General features: G+C 40.9%; 2 protein-coding genes across 2 annotated transcripts in view; both read left to right on the forward strand.

Annotated features, from left to right (window-relative positions):
* TUT7 (terminal uridylyl transferase 7) overlaps positions 1–92 on the forward strand; it is a 50,721-nt gene extending 50,629 nt beyond the window's left edge. The window contains exon 29 of the mRNA XM_074932482.1: positions 1–92. Within this exon, the coding sequence (XP_074788583.1) occupies positions 1–92 (92 nt within the window).
* Positions 93–3,209: 3,117 nt separating this feature from the next.
* Positions 3,210–13,224, forward strand: ISCA1 (iron-sulfur cluster assembly 1). The gene is made up of 4 exons (XM_074932486.1): positions 3,210–3,369; positions 4,932–4,985; positions 6,640–6,745; positions 10,669–13,224. The coding sequence occupies exons 1-4, from the start codon at positions 3,289–3,291 to the stop codon at positions 10,815–10,817; spliced, it is 390 nt and encodes a 129-aa protein (XP_074788587.1). The 5' UTR covers positions 3,210–3,288; the 3' UTR covers positions 10,818–13,224.
* The last annotated feature ends 488 nt before the right edge of the window (positions 13,225–13,712 follow it).

Here is a 13,712-nt window from a genome sequence, read left to right on the forward strand (position 1 = left end):
AATCACAGAATCATCTAAGTTGGAAGGGACCCTGGAGATCATCTAGTCCAACCGTTTGCCTAGCACAGTTCCCACCTACAGCATATCCTTAAGCTCTAAATCAACCCTACTCTTGAACAGCTCCAGGGATGGGGACTCCACCACCTCCCTGGGCAGCCCATTCCAACGCCTAACAACCCCTTCTGGAAAGAAATGCTTCCTAATATGTAGTCTAAACTTTGCCTGGCGCAACTTGAGGCCATTCCCTCTTGTCCTGTCGCTTTCTACTAGGCTAAAGAGGCTCAAACCCAGCTCTCTGCAGTTTCTTTTCAATTAGTTGTAGAGGGTGATGAGGTCTCCCCTCAGCCTCCTCTTCTCCAGACTAAACACCCCCAGTTCCCTCAGCCGCTCCTCATAGGACATGTGCTCCAGACCCTGCACCAGCTTTGTAGCCCTTCTCTGGACATGTTCGAGTTAGCTCTCTCTTCAGTTACTTTCAGTTTTGCTAATGGAAATGAAGTGTATAAACTTCTAAGGCATGATGACAAAGATAAAAGTTGAGGGTTTTTTTAAAAAAAAAACCAACACAACAGATTTATGCATACTCACCCCCTTGTTTGTGATACTTGGTCATTTAGTGGTAAAGTTTTCAATTGTGAAATTTCTAAACTCATCTGAATGAAAACTCATTCAGCAGATCCAACAGACTTCTCACTTTGCAGCTGCTGCTTCCTTATGCAACTCCAAATTCCATATAGTTAAGCCCTAAAATAAAACCCCCAGACCTGGGTTATATATTAAAGCATTAAACCGGTAAGCAATAAATCATTTGCTGAAAGAGTGCAGTCATAACTTACAAAATGCTATGTGACACAGAATAAACACAGTTGAGGAGGTATACATATCCGCTAGATTAAATTGTTGTAAAATTTAGGAAATGGATTGAAAATTAAAACTGAAGAATAGTAAGTGCTTCATAACAGTTCTTGATAACCAGGATCCTGCTTGTCTTGTGAGAGCATATTCTCAGGGGAGCAACTTTCCACATACAAAGAAAGTCCGGAAAGACACTCTGCATTTAATAACAGGTTTCTAGAAAAAGAACAGTATCAAAAGTAACAGTAATAAATGAAAATAATAGTTTAGAACTAAATTAATGCTAATAAAATGTAATAATAAATACTAAGAGACTGATAATTTAGAAGAACTCTTCTGAACCACCTGTATGCTCAGTCCTTCTAATGATACAGGCGGACACTAAGTTGGTGGCACTGTTTATTTGCACTACTTTTTTTATTTAAAAAAAAGGTTTCACATGCTTTTGATGTCCCAGTTTTCAGAGTTGGAAAATGTATTGTGCTATGAGTAGTTCGTTATCAGTGCTGAAAAAAGGGGAAGGACGAAATTCTCCTTCAGGTATGCAGCACAGTTAACTGTTTTAGGCAATTTAATCTCAGTTAAACTATGTAACTACTAGATAAACACACATACATCTCCCCTAACTTAATTGTTCTGATGATTATTTGTTTTATAGCTATATTTAAGACTGTTTTGTCATCCATTAAAAATTTTATTTAAATGTATTTAATACACAATGATTTATTTTATAAACCTCATCACATTTTTGTAAGAACTGCAGAAGCCACATTAGAAATGATCTTCACTAGTAACTTTCTGGGGCCTGAAATAGCAGCTTAGAATGAAGCTTGCTAGCAATGAAAATATGTTTTTCCTATACTGATAAAGTTACTGATACTATTTTTTTGTTACTCAGTTGAACTGTTTAGACTTTAATACTGACTTTTGCTTTTATCATCTTTTGGTAATATACCAAAGATGAAAAGCATCTTAGAAAAAGGCTGTTGTTCTAGCCCATGCTCAGTCTTTTCGTGCTGAGATTCATTCAGCAGACAGGTGACTCAAGAGTGATGATTGGAAGCATTCTAAGAAAGTACAAGAAGTTCTTCATGCCTCTGTGGTAGACTATGAATGATGAAGAAGGTATTAGTTACATTCATACATAAGTTTCCCTTCCAAGCATACATACTACTGACTTCAGGCTGATAACTGTATTTAAATGCCCCCACCCTAAATTGGTGTGTTTTAGTTGAGGATGTGTGCCCAAAGTTGCATGAATCGTGTGTGAAAGACACATTTTGTGTAGGTAAACACAACTTTTTTTTATATGCTTTCTATCTTTGTATTTGAGGTGGAACTACTGTGCCTCATTCAAGAGCAGTGGCATAATTATATATGGAAAAAAGAAAAACACCTGCACATTTACTATCAAGCTTTATGAACAGGTAGCCCAAGTAGATGTGGTGATGAGATGTGGGCATGTTGCTTGGACTTTGTAAATACAGGTTTATAGTGTTACCTAGCATATTTAAGGATGCTGCTACAGGAAATGAAAAATGGGTACTCATTTTCCGTCTGGCATAGCCATCATTCATTTTAAAGTAATGGGACTAGTGTACCTGGGCCAACGCTGTCAGGGTTTCTCACCAGTACCCAGAAGTCGCCCCAGCACGCCTACCTGGGCTGCCACGAGCAGTTTGGGAATGGCAGTGCAGTTGTCCCAGGAGCTTCCAAGCTGTCTTCCCACCACGACCGTGCAGCAGGCAAGGTGTCGAGAAAAGCAGCTGGGCTCCCACTGCCGCACAGCACTCACCCAGCCCCTGTCGGGAGGGGACGGAAGCTGGCGGGTAAGGGGCGCACACCGTGCATTAAGCGTGACACGTCGCACGAGTCGCCCTCCACGGGTTGTGCACGCTTTGCTGAGGGGGTTTGTCCGAACTGGATCACTCCACACACGGATTCTGCTTGCCGTGCGAACGTTTCCTATTGCCTTATTTTTTTATTTTTTTTTTAAATGCCCGTCTGTGTGACCGCCAATATTTATGTTCTTTGCCTGTATTTCTCGTAGATGGGGACTACGTATTGAGGGGCCTCCCTCCTCCCAGGGAGAGCTGTGGCCCTGCCGCCGGCGGGGCCTGAAGGGAATGACGTACTGCTGCGGCCTCCCTGCCCCACTCTGCCGCTTATCTCCGAGAACAGTCCTCCTCGGGCTGGGGCTGGGGCCGGGGCTGGGAACGCGGCGCAGAACCGCCCGGCAGCCGCCGCGACCGCTGGCGGCGCCGCCGCCCCACCGGCTCGGGTCTGGCGGAGGGGGCGGCGCCCCCGCTGCTGCCGATCACAGCCCGCTGCCCAACAGGGGAGGGCGCCGGAAGCGCGCCGTGCGTAGTGGCGTCACGCCGTGACGTTGTCGGCGCCCATGGCAGAGAGTAGAGGACGGGGCGGAGGGGGGCGATGGCCTCGTCCGTGGTGAGGGCCACGGTGCGCGCCGTCAGCAAGCGGAAGATCCAGGCTACGCGCGCCGCCCTCACCCTGGTCAGTGCCGCGCCGCCGCAGGCGGGGACGCTCGGCCCGCCGGCTCCCGCCGCCTGACGGGTGCGAGAACTGCGCCACCGGCCGGGCCGGGCCTCCCGCCCGCCCCGCGGCAGGTGGTGCGCGGCCGCCCCTGCGCTGGCGGTGACAGCGGGGCGGGACGGGCTGCCCAGGCGCTCTGCGCCGACGGCGGGCGAGACGCCGCTGCGTCGGGCCGTGCCGAGGCGGCGGGGCTGGGACTCTCCCGGTGCAGTGTCGTGGCCGAGGGCCAGTGGCGTTAACCCTCGGAGGTTGCTAGTTGTGTGCTGCGGCTGGGCTCTGCTCGGGAGGGAAGGGCTATGTAGAGGCCGATGGGGTGACTTCCCCCTCGCGACTTTATTGGGGGGCCCTCAGCTCCGTTTGCAGGCACCCTTCGCAGAAAGCAGGACCGCCGAGGGCAGGCGGCGAGAGAGCAGTCCCTTCATGCGAGGGGGGTGTGTGTATGTGTCTTTTTGCGGAGTCACCCGAAGAAGTGTATTTATTTGGCGGAAAAAAAAAAAAAAAAAAAGAGGAAGTGCATTATCTACAGAAGCTGATGAGTAGATTGTTTCCAAGGTGACTTTGTACCCTTTTGTTACGAAGAAGCTCGTTTGCTACTAACGGCAGTACTGGGGAGGCTGTAGTGTTGAAGGGGGAGTACTGCAGAGGAGAATACATACAGCCAGTTCCCTGCGGGTGCAGGGGCAGATTAAGTGCAGGTAGTTCAGTCATTTGTCACAGAAGATAATGCCTGTTCAGTAGTGATTCTGTAACAAATGTGGATTAATATTTGTAATTAAAAAAGGTTTTCTACTGTAAGTCTACTTGTAGTTTGCTTTGTGTGTTTAAGCCTGCTTGCAGTAAGAATTTCACGTTACTAATGCTTTTCCTTGTCTTAGAAAATTTGTAATCTTGTAATGGAAACTTTTGTGTTTATGTTGTGTTCTTGCATTTCTGCAACAACTAGAGCTGCATGAACAGTAATTATCTGCTGTAAAGTCACAGTTTCTCTCTTGGTTAGTGGGAGGAGGGAAGTAAGCCATAAATGCTCCTGTGCCTAATTTTTGTCTGTAATGATTATGTGACAAAAGTGTCACAAGAGCAGAACTACTTAGCTGAATTGTGATAATGATTTTTGTGGGGGGAAAACCCCCCCAAAATGTCCTCATATTAAGAACTGCAGTTCTTGAGCTGTTTACTGGCAGTGTGGGTGATGAGGGGAGAGAAGAGGTATTGTGTTCTGCACGGATTAGGTTCAGCAATCTTCTGTTCTACAGCAGAGTGCATGTCTTCATATCAGATACCAGTTCAAGTAGAACACAAGCTGGTCAATACTGATAGGTGGCTGATGCTGAAGGTGGACTTTGTAGATAGGAGACAGCATAAACTGAAAAAACTTGAGTGCACAGAGTTGTGCAGAGTTGGAATAGAAAAATTTTATAGTACAGCTAAGTACATTGCACACTTTAGTATGTGCAAGCACTGACTGCAAATAAACACATACACACCCCCCATTTCAAATTGATATATATGTCTTTGTTTTTCAGACCCCATCAGCTGTTCAGAAGATAAAACAGCTTCTTAAAGATAAACCTGAGCATGTAAGTATAAACAGGGCCAACCTGTAGCTTGTGCTAGGGTACTAGTATAGCTCATGATGACAAAGCATTTCTCACTAACTTAGAAGTTTGAATTAAACACTGAAGTGTTAAGAAATGTTGGCATATTTATGTATCAAGATTTATTTCTTTATAAAATAAAATGCAGGAGATAACTGACTGTAATGATATTTCACTGTACAGTTACTCATGAGTTGAAAAAAATTTAAGCTTCCAAACTCTTGTGCTATGTTTTGATGAAGCATTTTAGTATGGCATAGTGTGACTTCTGGTAGGAAGAGATCTTCAGCTGTTGATATTAAAACGTTATTAATCAAGTTATTGTATGAATTCTCATTGTGAAGTATATAAAAATAAATAAGATTCACACCCACTGGAGAATGTCTAATTCTTAGGAAACTTGCCAGATAATGTATTTTTGTTAAGTAACCAGCACTTCTCAAAATTGAGCTTGTCATCTTCTTGGGGAAAAACACAGTTTTGCTTTCTAACCATTATAAAAACAAGCATTAGATTTTCTTCATTACAGTAAATACTAATTCAAGAAGAATATTTCTCTTTTAACTTTCATACAGGGCCCATTGTTTCTTTTGCTTCCTGCACATCTGCAACTAACTAGATTCTTTGTTCTAATGTTTTAAATCATCCTAAGGAAGTCCTAAGCCTACAGCTTGGCTGGTCAGGCATCCTCTTGCTATAAATGCTGTTTGCATTTTCCAGCCCATTTGTAGTAGTTCCTGTAGAGAAGGGTATTCAGTCTGAAAAGATAAATGCTGTTTGTCTGAGATCCTGCTTGATGACAAGTGATATGTTTGATATATTTTTTATTGTAACATTGATTATGGAGCTAGACAATATAGTTTTCCTCTTTAGTTCTGAAGCATTGGTGTGTGGAAGATGGTACAGGTACTTTTGAGAGATTGTTGTGCACAAATAACTTTCTTTAAAACCTTTTCTCAGTTCTTTACTTACACAGGTGCTCTTTTTGTCAGACTTGCTGGGTATTGTGAATGTTACAAACATAATAACTGGGTTGAGCTTTTAAGGTCTATTAAAATAGTAAACAATTAAACATGATTCCAGGAGGGGATTGCTTTTTAAGTGAGACGGACAATAGAGTTAATGAGGAAGTTAAAGTACATTTTTCAAAACTTTGGTTTGAAGTAAGTTTTCTGATGGTGTCATTACAAGAGTTCTGTGAAAATCTAGTAACTGCCCTTGTCTTGACCTCAGCTTCGTAATTATGTTACTGTCAGTAATCTTAACATAACACCTGAGTTAGCATCTGAGTAAACATTAATTGGAAGTCACAGAAATATCCATCTTTGAAATTTGACAGTCTTTATGAGACCAGGCACCAGGAGTGCCAAGAATTTATTACTTCAAAACTTTAACATAGTTTAGGGCTTGATCCATAGTAGTAAACATCTGATACATGCTTTTGCCTTGGCAGTCAATTTTGTAAAAGGAAAAAAATGTTAACTCTTATCCATTAAGGTAATTCACTTCTGGTTTGAGGCAGTGGAGAATAAGAATGTCAGCATTTTGTTGTTCTGCATAGTTTGTATCTTGGCATTCCAGAATAGGTTTTTAAAAAGTCGTGAATGTGGTGTTGGCTTGTTTTTGGTTTTTTTAGGTAGGTGTGAAAGTAGGTGTACGTACAAGAGGATGCAATGGACTTTCTTACACGCTAGAATACACAAAATCGAAAGGAGACTCTGATGAAGAAGTAGTTCAAGATGGTGAGTTTCTGATGCAGCAGAACAAACTTCTGTGGTGGTAGGGAAGAAAAACCCATTACAGGTTTGCCAGGGTATGGGTTAGAAATTACTTGAAATAATGAGTTATAGCAAAAGGTCCTACTGTGCTGTTATAGGAATTGTTGTCACCTTAGTTTCTGGTTTGAAGTAACCAGTTAGTTAAAATCTTAAAATCTGATCAGAGACTACTCCACCAGAATAGTCTAGTCCATTGTTCATGTCTTCAGAGGTGTCCAGTAGAAGGTATTAAGAGAATAATACAGAACAATGCATATATAAAGGAATACTGTCAGCATACCTAAACCAAGGCTTGGCAAAGTAAAGATTTTATTTGCAAGGGATTTTCCCATTTACCTTCTCTAACTACTCTTACTCTTTATTGATTTGTAATTTGTTTTTACCTTCTATGCTTTTGACCTTTACACTGCTTTGTTACAACAGGTTCTATGATTTAATTTAAGAGTATTTTTAAAATTGTTTTCATATGCTGGTATTTAAACTTTCTGCCTGATAATTTTATTGAACATCCCATGATAGATCTATTGCTAAAGTTCCTATTGTGGTTTAACCCTAGCCAGCAACTAAGCCCCACATAGCCACTTACTCACTCCCCTACAGTGGGATGAGAGGGAGAATCAGAAAGGTAAAAGTGAAAAGACTCATGGGTTGAGATAAACACAGTTGAAGAGGTAAAGCAAAAGCTGTGTGCACCCAAGCAAAGCAAAACAAGGAATTCATGCACTACTTCCCACTGACAGGCAGGTGCTCAGCCACCTCCAGGAAAGCAGGGCTCCATCGCTTGTAATGGTTACTTGAGAAGACAACCACCATTGCTCCAAACATTCCCCCCTTCTTTCTTCTTCCCGCAGCTTGGTGTCATATGAGCATGATGTTGTATGGTATGTGGCATCCTTTTGATCAGCCTGGGGTCAGCTGTCCTGGCTGTGTCCCCTCCCAGCTTCTTGTGCACCCCCAGCCTGGTGTGGTGGTGTGAGGAGCAGAACAGGCCTTGACTCTGTGCGAGCACTGCTCAGCAGTAACAAAACACCCCTGTGTTATCAACGCTTTTCAGCACAAATCCAAGCTCCATACTAGATACAGTACAGTTCTGTACATTTTTCCAGTTTTTATAAAGATTTCAGACAGTGATTTTTAGGCATTACTGAACTCTGTTACATTATTACTTCTAATTTGGTGGCAAAGGAAGAGTGGGATATCACAGTTATGTTCTTACAGAAGCTATGCTGCTAGGCAGCGCCCATCTTCCAGCTATCTTCAAAACACCTGTGACCAGTTCATAAATTTTATTCTTTTAAACAGAGAATTAGTTGAAACTTAAGCAAATTATTAAATTGAACCAGAGTATCTGAGATAGACTGCCACCTAATTCTGCAGGTGCATCCTGATTTCCAATTCATCTGGCTTCTGGAGTTGCCTCTTCTGTGTGACTCAGAGCTACTCTGGCTTTATCAGAGCTGAAAACACATTTTTCAGAAGGCATTTTCTGGCTTTGGTCTTAAGGAAGATAAAAGCAGTTTTCCTCAGCTTGAAGACCTTAAGTTCCAATGCCAGAGAGTGTTTCAGGTGTGCCTGTGCGCTTTCTGTTTTGTTTTGGTTTCTTCTAGACAGATTGCCAGTGAAGGTTCTGACTTTTATATATTGGGCTGTTCGGAAATTAATTGCCAATTTCAACCTGTATGTTTGAAGTGGCATATCTCAGCTCAGAATAAAATTTATTAATTGAAATAAAAACCATTAGAATCAACACTTTTTTGCCAACGAGAAACAAGCATATTTATTCTGGTTGCATAAAATGCTGGACTTCTGGAGGCGATGAAGTCATCAAAGGCAGTTTTGGCCTCCCCTTGGTTTCTGAAGCGTCTTCCGCACAGGAAGCTGTCAAGATGCTTGAAGAAGTGACAGTCGGTGGGTGAGAGGTCTGGTGAGTACTGTTGATGACGCAGAGTTTCGTAGCCCAGCTCGTTCAACCATTGCAGCGTCGGAAGTGCAATGTGTGGCCGCACGTTATCGTGGAGAAGGATTGGACCCTTTCTGTTGACCAGTGCTGGGCGCAGCTGTTGAAGTTTCTGGTTCATTCATTGATTTTCTGGACGTACTTCGCCGCCGTGATCGTTTCACCCGGATTCAGGAAGCTGTGATGGATTAAACCAGCAGCAGACCACCAGACAGTCAGCATGACCTTCTTTTGGTGCAGATTCGGCTTTGGGAAGTGCTACGGAGCTTTATCGTGGTCCAACCACTGAGCCAATCATCGCCGGTTATTGTAGAGCATCCGTTTCTTGTCACACATCACAATACGGTTGAGAAACAGGTCGTTCTGGTTGTGAAAAAGAAGCACCGACAGCACTTCAAAACAGCAATTTCTGTGATTCTCATTGAATTCATGTGGCACCCATTTGTTGAGCTTCTTCGGCTTTCCAATCTTCTTCAGATGCTCAGAAAGAGTTGATATGCTTACCCCAAGTTCTTTTGCAAGTTCTCGAACAGCTGTGTGTGTATCTGCTTCCATCAGAGCCTTCAACTCATCATCGTCAATAGCAGAAGGATGTCTGTGACCTTCTTGATCTTCAAGGTCGAAATCACCATGTCGAGGTTTTTGGAACCAAAGTCACACTGTCCGTTCATTAACACTTCCCTGGCCATATACCTCATTGATGTTTTGAGCAGCTTGCGCTGCATTACGTCCAAGTTTGAACTTGTAGATCTGTCAAAATTGCTGTTTTGACATCTGAACTTCAAACCTCCAAAACTTGTCAAAAACGCAGCTTATATTATAATTTCATTATACGGTGTGAAAGTTCATAACATGAGCTTTTCAAAAATATATAACAGTACGCCAGTCAAGAAGTTACTATTCCTGAAACATATACAATGAAAATCACATTACAAAATGGAAATTAATTTCTGAACAGCCCCTCTGCTCAGTAAGCTGGTGGCTTTGCATCTCAGCACAAATTTTCAGGTGTTTAGGTAGTAAGTGACTGCTTCAGGGATAAGGTCCATAAACTCTTTCATTAGGTTTAGCCTTCACTGTCAGTTACTGTCCAAATAGACCCCAAAAAATGTGTTGATTCAATTCAGTTGCCCACAGACTTGTGTTAGTAATATGCTTTGCTTCAATGCCTACTACGATGAAACAGCTTTCAAGCAATCTCTCATATAACTTAATGAGTTCTTATTGCTGTTGACTGATAAAATTTTGTATTTTTATTATTTCCTAGTCTGTGGAGAATAAAAGCAGTCCACTCTCACCTTTTAGCAGATTTGCAGTTTTAAAGTTCAGCAGCTTTCCAAGGAGGTAGATACTTCATATACTTTAGAAAAGGGAGCTCCTTCTAGTTCCTAAGATTAACTACTAATTCTTAATCCTTAAAGGCTGTGATATCTTTGGTAGTTCACACATTTGCCTTGTTAGAGGACTGCGTATGGCTAATAATTAAGGTAGACCTAATGTTTTTGGCAGAGCAAAAAATAATCATTTTGAGAGAGGAACATTTGGCTTTTCAAGGTTTTCGGGCATCTTGTGGATGTGCAAACTTCAGGAATAGTGGGAAATGGATTACTAGCTGTAATGCATGGGAATGAAGTATTGAAACTGAGATTTGTTCCGAAGTTGTTCAGCTTATTTCCCTGGGTATCATGTTTTAAATTCACACACACAAAAAAAATACATACATTCACTTGCACACACAAATAACAGTTCTAGGCTTTAATAGGTAGAGTAAAAACAGCAATGGAAGTGCCTCATGTTAGGCCAGGAAAACTAATTTATACCAGTAGTCTTAATATTTAGCTTTCATATTTTTATCACTGATCGAAAGAGAATTTCAAAGTGAATGATGATTTTGCTGTATGTGTATTTTTTTTTCTTTGTTGTTTTCAAGGGGTTAGAGTGTTTATTGAGAAGAAGGCACAGCTGACGCTTCTAGGAACTGAAATGGACTATGTAGAAGACAAACTGTCCAGTGAATTTATCTTCAATAATCCAAACATCAAAGGAACATGTGGCTGTGGAGAAAGCTTTAACATCTGAAATCTCAGGACGACTACTTTGACTTAGAACAGCCCATAACACTTATTATTATGGCTTTCAGAAGCAAATGTGTTTTCTTCAGGTTCATAGGCTGCATATAGTATGGATACCATTAAGAAAAATAAAGTTTAAAAATTTCAAAATGTAAATTCTGTGTTAAATTTCACTACTTATGTAGTTATGCTGTTATTTGTGATGAGTTGGGATCCAAAAGGTAAGAACAGTAAGTGCTGTAGTAAGACCTCTGTACTTTTTCACATGCCAGTGAAATAAAACCTCACTGTTCTTTACCTTTTGTCATATTCTTCATCCTCTCTACTTGCACTTCCCCATCCAAAACCCATTTGAAAGAATATATTGCCTCTGTGTTTTGCTATTGGGGGGGGGACGGGGGGACGGACACCGAAAAACCCCCCTCCAACCGTTTGTATGTGTTTGTTTATAAAGACTTATATACACAGGTGCACAGTCCTCGGCTTCAGAGTTCACTATGATTATGTGGATATTTGCTTTGCTTTTTGTAGATTTCTGATGCTTGCTTTTTTTTTTTTTTTACGTGTGGGTTTTCTGGTGGTTTATTTTCCCAGAAATCTGGGGAAGTCCAAAAAGAAGTTCATGTATTAATTATTTATAGTGGTGGGCTACTATAGCATTGTTTGTAGAAATAGTACAAATTGGGCTAACCCAATTTTAGTTCTGTTCCTTTCCTTGTTAAAAGCACAGTCTGCTTAAAGTAATTTTCAACAACACTAAATACATTCAGGCGCTAGAGTACTAAAGCAGGGTACACACAGGCCTTGTTTCTCACGTTTCTGTAATTTATCTTTCTTCACTTAAATTGCAAAGTTGGTAAAACTGCCTCCAGATTTTGATTTGCCATGTTCACAGAATGTGCTGTCTGCATCAAAAGCTATGAACAGTTTTAGAGAGAGGAATCTTGCACTTCTCATTACTTCTTTTCGTAGTCATGTCTGCTACTAATTTTGTACAGCTTGAACTCTGTTTTGTAACTCTGTAGATGTTAGGGGTTTTCGCCAAAGTTTATGGTAACTTCTGTTGAACTCCTGTCTTGAAGTTAACTTGGTAACAGGAGAAAAAGCATTTATAATTAAAAATAATCCTAGTATTTCATAATTGCTTTAAATGAGTCTAGACTGTAATGAAAATACTATGTTTATAGGAGGCTTTTTTTTTAAGAATTTAAACTTTCTCCTAATCAGAATTTTGTTTTTGTAAACCAGTGTTCTTCAGGCTTATAAAATCTTCAGCACTTCTTCACCGGTGTTCCGACAGAAGTGTAAATGTCTCTCTAGGCCTCCCCAAAAGCTGGTATGAAAGAAGTACTGTTACATCCTTTTATCTCCATGCCTCCCTGGTTGTCCAATGGTGACATTGTGCAGCTAAAGTGCTCACTTGTGCAGACGAGAAGATGTCTGCCTGGGCAACTGATTGAAACAGCTGCATTAAAGAGGGAAAATAAAAAGCAGGGGCACAACAGGGACTAGAGTCTTGCAGTCAAGGACAAAAAGGTGTTGAAATAGGAGTGAACTGAGAGAATTAAGGCTGCATGTTGAAAATTCAGAGGTCACATTTATCTGGACAGTTGTACCCCTATGCATGCCAACAGCTTTGGATTAGGCTCAAGACAGACTCACAGATACTATTTTTGTGTTTGCCTCTACACCTTTTCCCAGGTGTACAGGGAAGAAAAAAACAACCCCAGTATAATTCTTGATCTGTTTTATGTAGTGCACAGGAACGGAAGGTCAGAATTTCCTCACCTATAGTTTAATGTTAAATACTTGAATTTCAGCTGTATACTATATCACCTTTTAATATAAAAACACTTTCCTTCAACAGTCAACTGCCCTACACAGTAACTTTATATAGTACTTCGGAAATTACTGGTAATAGACTGAATAGGTGCATTTATAGTGCTGTAAGTCTTTCAGTCTTGGCCAAACAAAAAATGCAGTTATGTGATAGAGCTGCAGTAATATGTCTAAAATAAGCTACAGGCATTTCTTCAGATTGCAAGAGGGTAAGACTTTGTGGTAGCACCGGTGCTAAGAATGCTAGTACTTACTCATTTAACTTGTTTAGGTATTTTTTGGAGTGGGAGAGATTGGTTTGGGGTTTTTTTAGACCTCTGGCATGTATAGCAATCTTTTTCATGTGTTTTGTATACATGCCTTGAATGAAAGTTTGCGCTTTCATACCAATGAAATAATCCTCTAAATTGTCACTTTACTAAGACACCTAACGCACAATATGTTAAAGTTCTGTTAAAGTGCCATTTACAATTGCATAGAACATGGTTTTGTTGATTGGTCCATTATAATTTTGTGGAATACTGTATGTAGAGTTCTCAGTTAATAATAAATATTGCCTGTTGGTAAAGATTAAATACTCCTATCTTGAATTATTCTGTTTACAATAATAAACAAGCACAGAGGGGAGAGAATAGGTGTGTATGCTGGAATTACAAAGTAGATCGAATACTACTGTTACCCAAGTTAATATTTATTGGAAATATTAAACGTTTCTAAATTTTAACAGCATTGGAATAGCATAGAAACATATGGAAAAAAAATTATGTACAAAAAGGTATTAATGCATACTGGAAGGGTGGACTGTTAATGCATAGACTTCTGTTAAACTTAGTGACACACTGTTCCCAGGTTGAAAATTCTAACAGGCAAGATGCTTGTTTTGGAGGCTTCTGCACGCCAGAAAGTCATTGTGGTATGTTTCAATGCAGGATAAGGATTCTGATCAAAGTAACTATTGACGTAGAAGGTTTTTAATTGGCTAGACAACTTGAGGGTGAGAGTCAAAGGGTGTTCCTGGCCATTCCAGTTCAGTGCTGTTTAATGGCACTTACATGCAATAGTC

The sequence above is a fragment of the Athene noctua genome, chromosome Z (genome assembly GCF_965140245.1).
Source record: "Athene noctua chromosome Z, bAthNoc1.hap1.1, whole genome shotgun sequence".
NCBI classification, from domain to species: Eukaryota; Metazoa; Chordata; class Aves; order Strigiformes; family Strigidae; genus Athene; species Athene noctua.